This window comes from Rhynchophorus ferrugineus, unplaced genomic scaffold (assembly GCF_030347505.1).
Source record: "Rhynchophorus ferrugineus isolate W39M unplaced genomic scaffold, kcgeb_rfMv2 rfM3, whole genome shotgun sequence".
NCBI classification, from domain to species: Eukaryota; Metazoa; Arthropoda; class Insecta; order Coleoptera; family Curculionidae; genus Rhynchophorus; species Rhynchophorus ferrugineus.
This window is the reverse complement of record NW_027472582.1, coordinates 18,478,143-18,491,534: the sequence shown is the minus strand read 5'-3', so window position 1 is coordinate 18,491,534 and position 13,392 is coordinate 18,478,143. Positions and strand designations below refer to the sequence as shown.

Here is a 13,392-nt window from a genome sequence, read left to right as displayed (position 1 = left end):
AATTGACAAAACCACACAATGTCAATAAACATACAAATAATAAAACACCAAAAAATGTTGTTCCTATTTCTTTTCTAGGCTGAATCACCGTACTGAAAAACCGGGTATAACCAGTTTAAAATCAACATTTACTAAGAAAAACACATACCTAAGCTTCCGAAATTGCATGCATTTTGTTAAATGAAAAACGGAGCAAAGATAAACAAATTTAATATGAATAACAAACAGTGTTTTTCGGTATTTCATTTCAACGGTACTTAAATCTTATAAAATGAGCTCTTATGACTGGTAGTACCAATGTAATCTTCGACTTTAACATCGTAAATTTATTATGTTAACCCAAGATAAATTAACCGAGCTGTTAATTCGTGGGACATAATATACATGATACATCGCCATCATTATTATGAAAATAATTAACTACTTAACTTCGTTTATGTTACAAGCTGGTCACGCCGTTTATATTTTAACACAATATCAATATTTCTTTTATCGTTATTATTGATTATGCAATTTAATTGGCCCGCAGATGGTTAGGCGCTTATGTATGTTTATATTAAAGAGTGTACATTATCTAGAAATAAAATCGCCTCCTTGTTCTATTAAAAATGTCATATTTTTTCATAAAATAATGAAGAAAACCACTACCGAAAGTTGTATTCTTGTTAAAGTTAATGAAAAATATGATAAATTCGCAACAATTTGTCGAAATTGGTTTTATGGTTCATAGGTGGACATTTTTAATATGGATAACAAATAACATCCGCAAAAATGCGAAGGTGAAGAAAGAGAGGCGATCCATACCAGAAACAAGACCTTATAGGACTGTTATATCTTAACTAGTTAATTATTCAAAATATTTCAGTTACTGAAATTATTCCAAAATAGAGAAATTGAGTGCCACATAAATTAAAACTGAACAAAGGCGAATTTACAAAATTCGCAATTCAACCTAAGATATACCGTAACGTCAAAAGATTTTTAACATCATTAACAGCATTTCCAGTTGACACGAGATTACTAGGGCACTAAATATTCGAAGAAATCAGTGTCGTGTCTGGGGACGTGAACGTATTTCAGTTAATTAGTTATTCACTAGTTTAACATGATATTAAAAATTTGTATTATGGTAATACAGAATAATTTGATAGCCAAATATGCTTACAGTATTAAACGGGTGCTGGATTAATTAATGCACAAGCTGCTTAAAACTCGCAACATCAGTCTAACAAACTTTCAGTTCAGTTCATGCAGTTCGCAACAGAGGACTAGCGCTTATCCGGGCAACAAACAATTTCTCCATGATCCTCATAAAACACGTCTTTCTATGGCCATAACAAAAATGGATAAACAATAGCTGTTAAACATGTTAAAAGTTGCAAAATAAGTAAATCATAAATAATTCCTTCCATTTTGTTATCATATTGATTAACAAACCAAATCCCTAATTCAACAGAAAAAATTCGAAATCTGATCCATACTAAATCAAACATATTCAAGGGAGATAAACTTTGAAATTTGATGGTTCGAAACCCCAACTATATTTCACGTTGCCTTTCTCGCTTCTCTACCCTTCAAAAAACACCCGGCTTGGATGAAAAACCGAAGAAGCCAGCTGAATATTTCATAAAGTACAATACTCAGGGGATGCGAAGTTTGCCGACATCGTTTAAGTCACTTCAGCGGTGATTTCTGTGGGAGACGCTCCAAATTTAATAAATTCCGACTTGGCAATCCTCGGTAGATGGAACAACAGAGGAGCTCGCTCTGTTGACGAAACTGTCGATTTTAATTAACAATTTTCGTGATCCATTTTTTATCAGTTTCGAATTTATTTCGATGCTTCTAGAAATTTTAATTAAAAGATATTATAAAAATACCAAATGTAGATCTATTTAGTTGCAGTATGTGAATTAGTTTTGTCATGCCTGTATTCGGCTAGAGCTAATTATTGTAACGATGGTCCTCGGTAGTACAAAAACACCGGACAAAATTAAACAATAATAATTAGAACCGGACTTAATTGCTGTTATTTACATTATAACTAACAAAATGTTCTGAAATGAATGAATAACAGAACTCCGTCCACGGAGATTGTTGAAGAGAATGACTGTTTGAATATTTATTTAACATATCTACTACAAGTATTTTATATTCAACTATACATACACAATTTAGCTTAATACCTACCTGAACCTATTTATCCATTTATAACATTACTTTTACTAATCTGATCAAGTTAAAATACGGTAGTAGTTAAAATAATATTGTAAATAGATAAATAGCTTTAGGTAAGTATTAAGCTAAATTGTGTATGTATATTAGAATATAAAATACTTATGGTAGATAGGTTTATGTTTATTTTTATTTAGTTATTACAACGAATATTATGTACATATTTTATTTCAAAACGATTTTTTGTGTTAAAAATCTAAGTTCAATTATTTTTTAATTCTTAGTGACTTCCTTATTTATTTTTTGAAATCGGTTCAATTTTTTTGTTACACATATGTTAACACGATTAACTTGATAAATCGTGGTAGAATTTCGACCATTGGGCGATCATTAGTAATAACAATTTCTTGTCGTGTGATAATCCGGATTATTCTCCAAGAAACTACTACATTTTTGAGCATCACATAAATCTAGTACACAAACAATCTCTTGCATCATGACAGTAATACTATAATTACATTAATCAATTTCTAAGTGCTCAAGAAGAAATTAATCAAATGCGGACCAATTCAATCGAAAATGCTTATTAATAGCAAACAAACGATTAAGTTCGACTATTATGTTTGACAGTGAAGGAAACGTATACCTAAAAATAAACGAATAGTTCTGATGGCGGTTGAGTATAAAGATTTATTTTTAAAATCAGTGTTTTGCGTTCTATAACATTAAATGATTTATAGTTTCAATTTATAAGCACCACTTTTTTCATACAATTACACGGTACTAAGTCTCAAATATCTTCAATTAAAAATATCTATTTAAAACTCGGCTACGTAAATCGCGTATTAAATGTTGCAGATTTGCAAAGAGACGCCAGAAGTTATTAATGGTATGGAAAGCGTTGTGAAATTACGTTAATTTTGTATATTTATTCATAGTAGGTTAAAATTAAAAATATTCCTTATTTTTATTAATAAATAAATTTAATACACAACCCGGTGAACTTCCTATCAACTACATGTAACTTGCAAAGTTTTTCGGGGAATTAAACCACTTTGCATGCTCACCGACATATCTTGTCTTCTATTTTGAACATTTTGACCAAATCATTGATCTGATGAAGAAATATTTGTAGTTCTTAGACAGTAGTTTGTCTTAGCTTATAAAATGTGAGGCAAAAGTCCCGCTACCATTTTGATTGCCTATTACTTTGCTCAAAGAAAATATAAGTATGTTAAGTTTAGTTTTCATAAACAGTTTATTTGATATTTACATTTTTTTTCTTCGTTATGATTGAAAATGTATATCGGCTGCAACTTTGGGCTTTTTTAAGGCCTTTTCATGACATCCTGCAACATGTGAGGCTGAATTTCTTCAATTTCGTAACGAATATTGTCCTTAAGATGTTAAATCGTTTGGGGCTTATTCACGTAAACTTTTGATTTTAAATAACCCAATAAGGAAAAGTCTACTGCTGTTAAATCCGAAGATCTGGCTGGCTATAGTAAAGCGCCACTTCGCGAAATTACTTGTCTTCGTGCAAAAACACCATTCAATAATTGAATTGTTGAACGAGCTAGGTCTGCTGTGACCCCATCTTGCTGAAACCACATGTCCTCTAGCCCTTGCTCTTCCATTTCAGACACAACAAAATTTCGAATCATGTCTTGGTACCGTTCAGCATTAACAGTAACTGCGATACCTTGATCATTTTCAAAAAAATAGAGAGCAATGATACAGTGGTTTTTAGTGGATGCAATGATGTTTTATAAATTAATTGAGGATTCTGTGTTCCCCAGAATCGACTGTTCTGTTTATTCACTTGGCCACTGAGAAGAAAATTCGCTTCATCGTTCATTATCAATTTAGACGAAAAATCTTAACACATATTTAACGATAACCCAAACAGTTATATGAATTTGATATTATAATTTGCTTTGTTGGTAATTTAATTTTTTGTAAATGTCACAAAATTATATTATTACTTTTATATTGTTTGGGCTCGGCAGCGACTTCAGTCAATTATTATTATTATTAGATATTTAATTTTAAAATGTATTTTTTGTATTAAAAATCTAGGTCTGATTATTTTTTAATTTTTAGTGAATTCCTTATTTATTTTTTGAAGTCGGTTCAATTCTTTTGCTAAAAATATATTATTTTTCTCTCTCTAGGATTATATATTTAATCAATATTTTACGTAGTTATTTTATTTAATATTACACTGGGTAGACCAAGTAATGGTGCAGCCCGTATGAGGAAAAATAGGAGTAAAGACATCTATTACTAGTAGAATCAGAGTTCTAACAGTAACTAAAACAATGTTATAATTAAATTTTTAAAAGATTTATATATCTCTCTATTTAATATTGAATTAAACGACATCAAATTTTCTTAAAGCACGCATCCTAGCGAAATTTTATGTGGAGAATATAAAATAAGAAAATCGAATACACAAATCCTTCAGGATCACGTTTGTAGCATATAAAAGGCTGGCCATAGACAACGAGTTCTCGTTTAGTATTGCCGAACGAAACTGACAGATTTAATGGCAAAGCCGAGTATTAACAAAGTGAAAGTTTAGGTGAACAGTTCCCATGTTGATCCATTACGCGTAATGGTTTCAATTATTTGTCTTTTTGTGCCTTTTTATGTTAGCAAAAAAAAATTAAATAATTTTTATATAATAATCCACTTATTTATTAGCATTTACTCTGAATAAAATATTCCACTTTGTCGTAATTGTATAAATACATGCAATGTAAAAAAATGTAATAAAAAAAGCCTATATAGATAGAGCACAAATCTTCAATAAGTTATGGCATGACAGCGTTATGCATGCGCTTCAGGAATGTTACCGAAGCAACAAACTGAATTACAATCTCATATTACAGCCAGGACGTTTAGAATTAAACAAGAGAAGGTCTACTCTATAATAAAAAAAAGCTAAAGCAGGTGTGCCACAAGAAAGTGTATTGTAGCCAATTATTTACCTTTTCTACACGTGTGATATAAAACAAATGTAAAATATCAAAATGGTTACATTTGCTGATGACACAGCTGTTCTTCTTTGCTGACTACTGACTGGATTCAGACTTGGAAAATAAAAATTAGCGAAATTAAATATGTGCAAATGCAATTGACGTATAATCAGATCACACAAGGACCAATAATAATAACACCAATCTGATTGTTGGACATATACCATTCCATATAGCAACAATACTAAGTATTTGAAATATAAGGAAATGTATTGGTTAATTGGAAGAAAAATCGGATTTATCAGTACATAAAAAATTGCCGATTATACAAGCCGGTACTGAATTCACTTATGGGGATGTTTCGCGAAAATGTTTCCAGAACAAAGCCCTGAGAAGTATTGTAGTTGCACCAAGATATTGCAGGACTCATTACTTATATCGAGACCTTTATATTCCAACAGCTATTAAGTAAAACAATAAAATTGCAAAGAAACATGAGGACAGACTGCATTCTCACGTAAATATCGTAGTAATACAACTCTTGGATAACACCGGAATCTCGTGTAGAGTAGTGTAGTGAGATATATTTAATAGAAAAGCAAGAGTGTTAATACTTAAACAATATTACACTAAGACTTATTACACTTATTAGACTTAGATAGGGCCAATGGGTACTCCTGGATATACCTAGGTTTAAGTAATTGTAAAGACAAATTGTAGGTTAGTCGGCGACGACTCTTTAATTCTACTTAGAAGAACATGAACACCAGTGAATACCCCCCACTTGCCAATTACCCTAGGCGAAGAATATTAAATATATTGACATGAATCTAGATCGTCGCCTAACTTGAAAGAAGCACAAACTTATATCAAATATTTTATATTGGATATTCGACCACAAACCGAACTTATTATTAGATAACAATGCAATGGCTGTATGAATCAATTCTTAGACCAAGTCGTTCATATGAAATCCAACTATGAAATTCTGCTAGCCAGTCTAATGTAGCTAAAATAATATCAGCTAAATATGAATATTCATTGTATTATATTTATTTGAGACAGTGTTGTATTAAAAAAAGACGTAATGTGACTGCGAAACATTACATGAAATTTGCCCGAATTAGATCGAAGTTGCTGCGAAAATTATGGCTGATATCGCCCACAAAAATAACCTACTGACCTATTATTTCGCGACCTTTCTTGGCATTAACCGTTCTTTCAGTACATTGCGACAACATCGTTGGATCTTATACGGATAAACTTGTCACAATTTCGTATATAATTTCATTGTGTTGATATAGAAAAACTATACTAGGAAAGTGTGTAATTTATATATCGATATTTTTAATTAATATAGCGCGTGTCACAAGCGCCAGAATATTCTATTAAATCCATACGGCGGTTCTGGAAATTAGAATTATATTCTTATAAGACCATAAAAACATTTAATTAATTATTATATTAGCCAATTAAATGTTGCTACTTAAGTTACACGCAATTTACCTTAGCACATAATGTATTAGAAAACTATAACATAATACTTAATATTCGATAAATAATAAGTGACAACTATGGAACCAGAAACGATGGACCTTGAATAATGTTCCCAGTATTTCCAACAATATAATCCATTAGAATAAACTGAAATGACTTTTTCCCAAACTTATATATTATTGTTAATTATTTTGTAAGAAATATTATATAATAAATATATTATAATATAATTTGTTATAATGAATATTATTATAACAAACTAAATATGTATATCTCTTACCGATTAGAATTTAGTTATCTCATTGATATCTCAAGTAATTACAAAAACTAATCGAAATTAAATAAAATCTGACGAAATAAATATTAATTTATATATGAAACAGTATATTTTACAAATATAAGGGATTATATTAGAAATTGCTAAATTTCGATGCCCTCCTTTCAAATTATATTAACAATAATTTATCATGTAGGATGATGAAGAGTCGACCCTTGAAGTGACAGAGGTCTAGCACGAGGATCAAACCATAAAGTGCTTTTACAGCTTGACCACATGTTGACAAGTTACGTAAATTACGGGATAAATGACGGTGTAGAATAATTAATTTAAGGTTTCTTTTTGTTCAAACTGTGAGAAAGTTGCGATTACGGAGATTTCGGAACATTTATTATAATTGTTAATTTAAAAACAAATATTAAAGCAGAACAACTCTAATTTACTGAATGTAACAGAGCTGGATATGGTTACTGTAATATTAAAAAACAAATATACTTATATACAAATATATTTCAATGATGTATAATAACAGCATATTTTGTAGATAAGTTCAAAACATTATTTTATTATTTAATAATTTCTATAACCTTAGCGTTTATATTCGAGCCTAAAAACTACATATCATTAAACAGAAATATAAATTTAGAAAAACTATAGTAAACGCATAAATTATATTCAATTTTAACTCATAAAAATACCGTAAAAATATAAAAGTTACTGGACGAAAAAATTAAACACTTACAGCAACAAAAAAGTATATTCAAACCCAAAGTAATTAAAAGATGATACATTTTCAAATAATAAACATATTAAAATGTTTATTTTGCAAAGATTACATATTGTTATCTAGAAAACCCAACCAACATATTGTCTTTCTACGTCATCTAACCTTAGCCTTTCTGTCTACATTTCAAGAGCATAAATAACAGAGCTCAACAAAAAAATTATGTTTTTTTGATAGTCTAAATATCTCTACGGATTTCTATAGTTTCAAGACCAAAATTTTCTCTCAATTTTACGATTTTGACGTGTCTAATTAATTAATAGTGTCTAATAATAAGTCTTTGTTATCTGATTTATATTCGCTTTCTGCGCAATGATGCATCAAAATTATCACAAAATTAAATTGGTTCCGTACAATATTAATTACAATGAATATATGATGAAACAGCATTGGACAAGGAAGGAAATTGGTAACTACATTCATAAGTTGACTATGAAAAAAAAGAGGACATTGATGAATTTATAGTAGCTATGACTCATTTTGAAAGTGAAGCTTAGAGAAGTTTTGTGTTGGTCGTAGCCATATAGATAACAATAAAGCACCAAACTTTAAAAAAAACTATGTAAGAGAACTTGACAAGCAAACTGGAAGGTCCTAAGACCTGGGAATATATAGTGAAGAACACTTCCTTCAGGATTTAAAAGTGATTGAAGGAAAGTCCCAGGGTAGATGGGGTTATTACATAATGGCAGATTACTTAAAATCATTATAAAAGAAACATAAAACATAAATTCTTCTCTTTTTCAACATATGTGTATATTAATTAAACGCTAAAACAAAACGAGATAGAAAAAAAAGAGAAACATAGAGCCAGTATTCCGAAAACCGTTCATAGTTTCGTGAATTGTTGGCATAAGATTATTAGAAAGTACAGTTATGTCAAGAACAAGAAAACCATTGTTGACTAGTGTAATTCAGCGTGTAAAGAAATAAAAAAAAGTTTTACCGATCTAACTATTTAAAAAAATATAGTAAACTTATTAGAAGAGAATGTGAAACTAACAAAACATTTTTAGAAAAAAGTTATATTACTATACTCTACAACTATGTAATTGTGATACAACAGAAATCCATTTAGGTATAGAAATTTAATGATTTTTATATTAGGAACGAACCATAAGACCGAAATATTTTCATACATTCATTAATTTAAGCACGACGTATATCTACTCCTTTCTACGATGATAATTAACAAAAGATCTCGATCATGTAATAATACGTGTTATCTAGTAAAACAAACCATATTATTGCTTTATTCCCTCATCTGAAAGTAGTCTTTCTTTTTACAAGAATAGAAAATAAGAAAAATATTTCAAAATTTACGAATTCTACCTAATTAAGAATATTAAATGTATAAAATTAAGTGAAAAAAGTTACATTAATATCAGAATAGTTTACTAATAGAATACCATAGTTCTAATAAATACAAAAGATCCAAAAATCTTAACGATCAAAAAACTTAACTCTACCGAATTAATTTTAAAAACATTAAAACTATTATACTAGATCAGAAACTAAACCAATTAATTTATTAGTTTGTTGTACCGTTCATATATTTTTGGATCATACATGATTTATTGGGAAAAAAATTAAATAACCAATTGTAAAAGTATGAAATTATTGAAACAGTCACTTTGAATTTGAAAATAATCGAAACTTTTGAAATATAAGAATATAAAATTATTTTAGATCATGAATATTTCACAAATATTATTTAATATATACTATTTTGTTGTATCGGAATACCTGACTGATAAATAGTCTTAAAACATTATGATTTTTATATCAAAAACGTAGATATATTAACTACATTATAACAAAATACATTAATCAAAAAATATTTTTATATGGCAATCAATTTAAACATGGCGTGTTTTTTAACCCTTTCTGTGATCATGGTTAACAAAGGATCGTTATATTTCTATAATGTAATAGCATAATTTTGAGTTTACCCCCGAAAAAAACGTTTTATCTAGAAAAACCAACTAACCTAATAGTTTATGACCTCCTCTGACCTTAGCCTTTCTGTCTAGGTTTTACGATCACATATGATTCACCACCAAAAGAAATTTAGAGAATCAATCGAAAAAAGTATTTGTTTCCCCGAATATATTTACAACGGTCACTGTCAATGTCATCAAAATTGTTAACAAGATAAAATTACAAACCAAACATTAACGTAGGCAATATTGAGAATGAAAATAAAATCGTTTAAAGCACGATAAAGGAAAAATCAAAATACTTACTGTCAGTATCGAACTTTCTAATAATAGTTTCGATCAGAGTAGTCCTCGGTGCCACCAGACCTCTTCTGACAGGCATGTTTTATCACCCCTTGATTATTTCAAATGGAATACGTCATTGTTTTTGTATTGTCACTGTTGTACTGTCCAAATTAAATTCATTTTATTCAGTCCTAGTTGTATCGCGTAGCGTATATGTGTATATGAATGGAAAAATTCGTTGAAATGTTCAAATTACCGGCGTTTCTAGTTTTCGTTGGTTTGCTTGAAACGAACAAAGTCCTTCGATGCGGCATAAAAACTAAATTCCACTTCAAAGAAAAATCGATATTTTTCACCTGTACGGATTCCAACAGGAATATTCCGTTTTCCTCTGAACGTGTGTTGATCGGCGTATGTGTGTATGTGTGCGCTTTTAAAAATCTCAATTGAAAGCCGCAAAACCAATTTCAAAAACAAAACCTTCTTGTAATATAAGGCAGATTTTCTTAAGGCATTGAATATTGCGTTAACATTTGTAAAAAACTTCTCAGCTTGATGTTTTCTATATTAAAATCGCGCTTGCGGTTATTTTTATCGCTGCTTTGCAAAAATAGATCACCGAAATTCACTTCTTTTCACCATAGATAACTTATCTTCATTATTTTTCTCATTTATTATTAAACAAACCGCGTTTTTCTCACTGAACCTGTTCGGTTTTCGGTTGTGGCTTGTCGGTACATCTTAAAAAAACCATAATGGAAAATAACAACAACGAATAACGAAAATATCACAGTCAGACTATAAAGTAGGCTCTGATAAAAACAATCGACATTTGCGATTGTCGCGGCCAACTTGACGTTTGGGAAAATTCGTGCGCGAATTTGACAGTCGGTCGGAAAATCTAGCGTGTTGGGGAGGGGGGCGCGCGCAGCCGTTTGTCACCACCCGTTGCCATGGCGACGCGTGAGGAAAACTGAAGTGCATTCGGAAAATTCGGCCGACGTGGTGGTTTTCGTGGCGAAATCGATCAGGAGTGGGATTTGTTCGTATTTATGTTGGCGGTTTATGCGTCACTAAATAGCCGAATAGTTATTTTCGTAAAAATCCGGCGTGGACAGGTTAAAATAAATCGAACGTGTTTCGTATTTTTTCGCCACCTCTAATAACCAAAGCAATTATGAATTAATTCTGCCCGTGCTCTGTCGAGCCTTCGATAGATGGTGCTGAAATAGTATCTTGACGTTAGTGACGTTATGCACAATTTAAATAAACAAATTCTTACAAATAATAACGCAATAACATTATATAACTTTTGTCTGTACAACATAAAATTATATATATATATATATATATATATATATATATATATATATATATATATATATATATATATATATATATATTTGTATATTTTAATATATACTAAAAATCACTAAAAAATTTATAAAAAAAACCATCAAAATGACTCTAAAACAATATATGTAAATCAATTTTTTTTTCTTAAAATAAAAATGTTAAAATTTTACATAGAATATATCGAGTGAACCGGCGCCTTCGCCATTTACATAGAACAATATAACTTCGCCATTTTATCATGAATTCTTGATTTGATTATGTTTTGATGAAAACAACTGAGAAAAACTCAACATATTGCACAACCCTCAATTACAATATGGCATATTTACAAATCAGCTTACAGTATATCGATTTGTGACTGACTTGGTATTTAAAATTAAATAATTTTCTCCATAAAAATCTAAATCTATTAGAAATTCAATATAATATTCCATTTTCCGATAAACTGTCTATATTCCTAACAATGTCAATTCATAACATGTCATATTCCATTTATATAAAAACAAATTTATCAGGTATCCATTAAAAGATAATGATTAGCAAAACAATTAGTAAATAAAGTATATAGGTAGTCCATCCTACATAAATAATACTATACATCGTCTGGTACAATATGATCAAATTATCTATAGTACTAAACATTATACATCAACTGTCATACTTGACAATAATGAGTCCCACTCTGTGGATATACTTTTAAATATTATCCAATTATTTTTAAATAATATGCGGTTATTTATAAAACTAGTATGCTATGCACTTACATTTTGAGCCATTGATTCAATAAAATTATTGTTAGAAAAAACTTACCTTATGAATAAGATGGATAGTGTACGATATCCCAACCAAAAAGGTTTAATATATCTGCCATCGTAACTCGTACGAGCTGCAAAAAATTAAAATTCTTTATTTTGACACAAAGAATTTTAAGTCCAATAATAAATATCTTGTCATTAATTATTATGTATAGTGATCGACTGTAATAGTTTCATCATATCCCAATCTAGCCAAATATGTAGCACACGTGTTAAATAACACAGGTCGTAATTCTATATAAAAATACTTTGCTTCTTATCACTGAAACAATCTTTTATAACTCGATAAATGCCTCTCAGTACTCATTGAGAAATCATGAACCCATGTTTTAATGTTCTTTTGAAAATTCTTTGTGACGTTGTGCTTAAAAAGCTACTTTCAATTACCAATATCCAATTTAAAAAGGTAAAAGTATAATGGCGTTCAATTAAATAAATAAATTATTACTAATTTTTTGCCTCAAGACATAAATGAGTACTATAACCTAACATTGAGGGAAAAGTAATAAAATTGTAAATACCGTAACCATTCACCAAAAGCAATGCCATATCATGAAAAAATACAAAGTGTACTAATAAAATGTACCAATCCAGTCGTTATTACAATTAAATTGTTTTAAATCCACATAAATTTTTTTTATATATATTTTAAAGCCTCATTTATCCCAAGTACTTGACGTTATTTTTAATTATATTGCAACTATATATTTGCTACCGATGAACCTTATATATATTATTATTATATTTTGTTTTGAAAGGTTTTGTTTTATCTATGAAGTTGTAAAATTGTTTTTATGTATATATAGTGTTATAAGCACATGTGGATTATATTCACGCTAGTATTGTAAGTTAACTCGAAACCCCGACACTCAATGTTAAGTCTGACAACTGGTGGCTTACCAGTGTCGAGATATACCACAACAGAATTTTGCAGACATTTTGGCAATATGACCTACTAGTACCAAGCCAACTGGAATTTTGTCGAATAAATGTCGTTTTTTCCCAAAAAGATTAAATAAATTTCTTAAACATTATAAAAAACCATTTAATTATTTTTAATAAACCTTTTAAATTGGTACTTAATTATAAATGTTCAGTAATTTTCGAAATTAATTTTATTTATTTATTCTTTTTTTTTTTTGGTTTGCTGTGTTTTGGTACTTAATTTTAAGGATTTATTAAAACTATCAATATATATGGCAAAAAATATCGATATTTTTCTCTCCGATATATCAATATATCCGCACCCTAATTGGGAGTGAATATTGCATCAGAGCATACA

At 29.4% G+C, this 13,392-nt stretch overlaps 1 protein-coding gene across 10 annotated transcripts in view; it reads right to left on the bottom strand.

Annotated features, from left to right (window-relative positions):
* Positions 1 to 10,794, bottom strand: part of LOC143193970 (voltage-gated inwardly rectifying potassium channel KCNH6) — a 310,658-nt gene extending 299,864 nt beyond the window's left edge. For all 10 annotated transcript variants that reach the window (XM_076400469.1, XM_076400467.1, XM_076400463.1 and 7 more), the window contains exon 1: positions 9,961 to 10,794. In XM_076400469.1, coding sequence (XP_076256584.1) covers positions 9,961 to 10,036 — 76 coding nt within the window. In that variant the 5' untranslated portion in view covers positions 10,037 to 10,794. The remainder of the gene's footprint in view (positions 1 to 9,960) is intronic.
* Between the last annotated feature and the right edge of the window lie 2,598 nt (positions 10,795 to 13,392).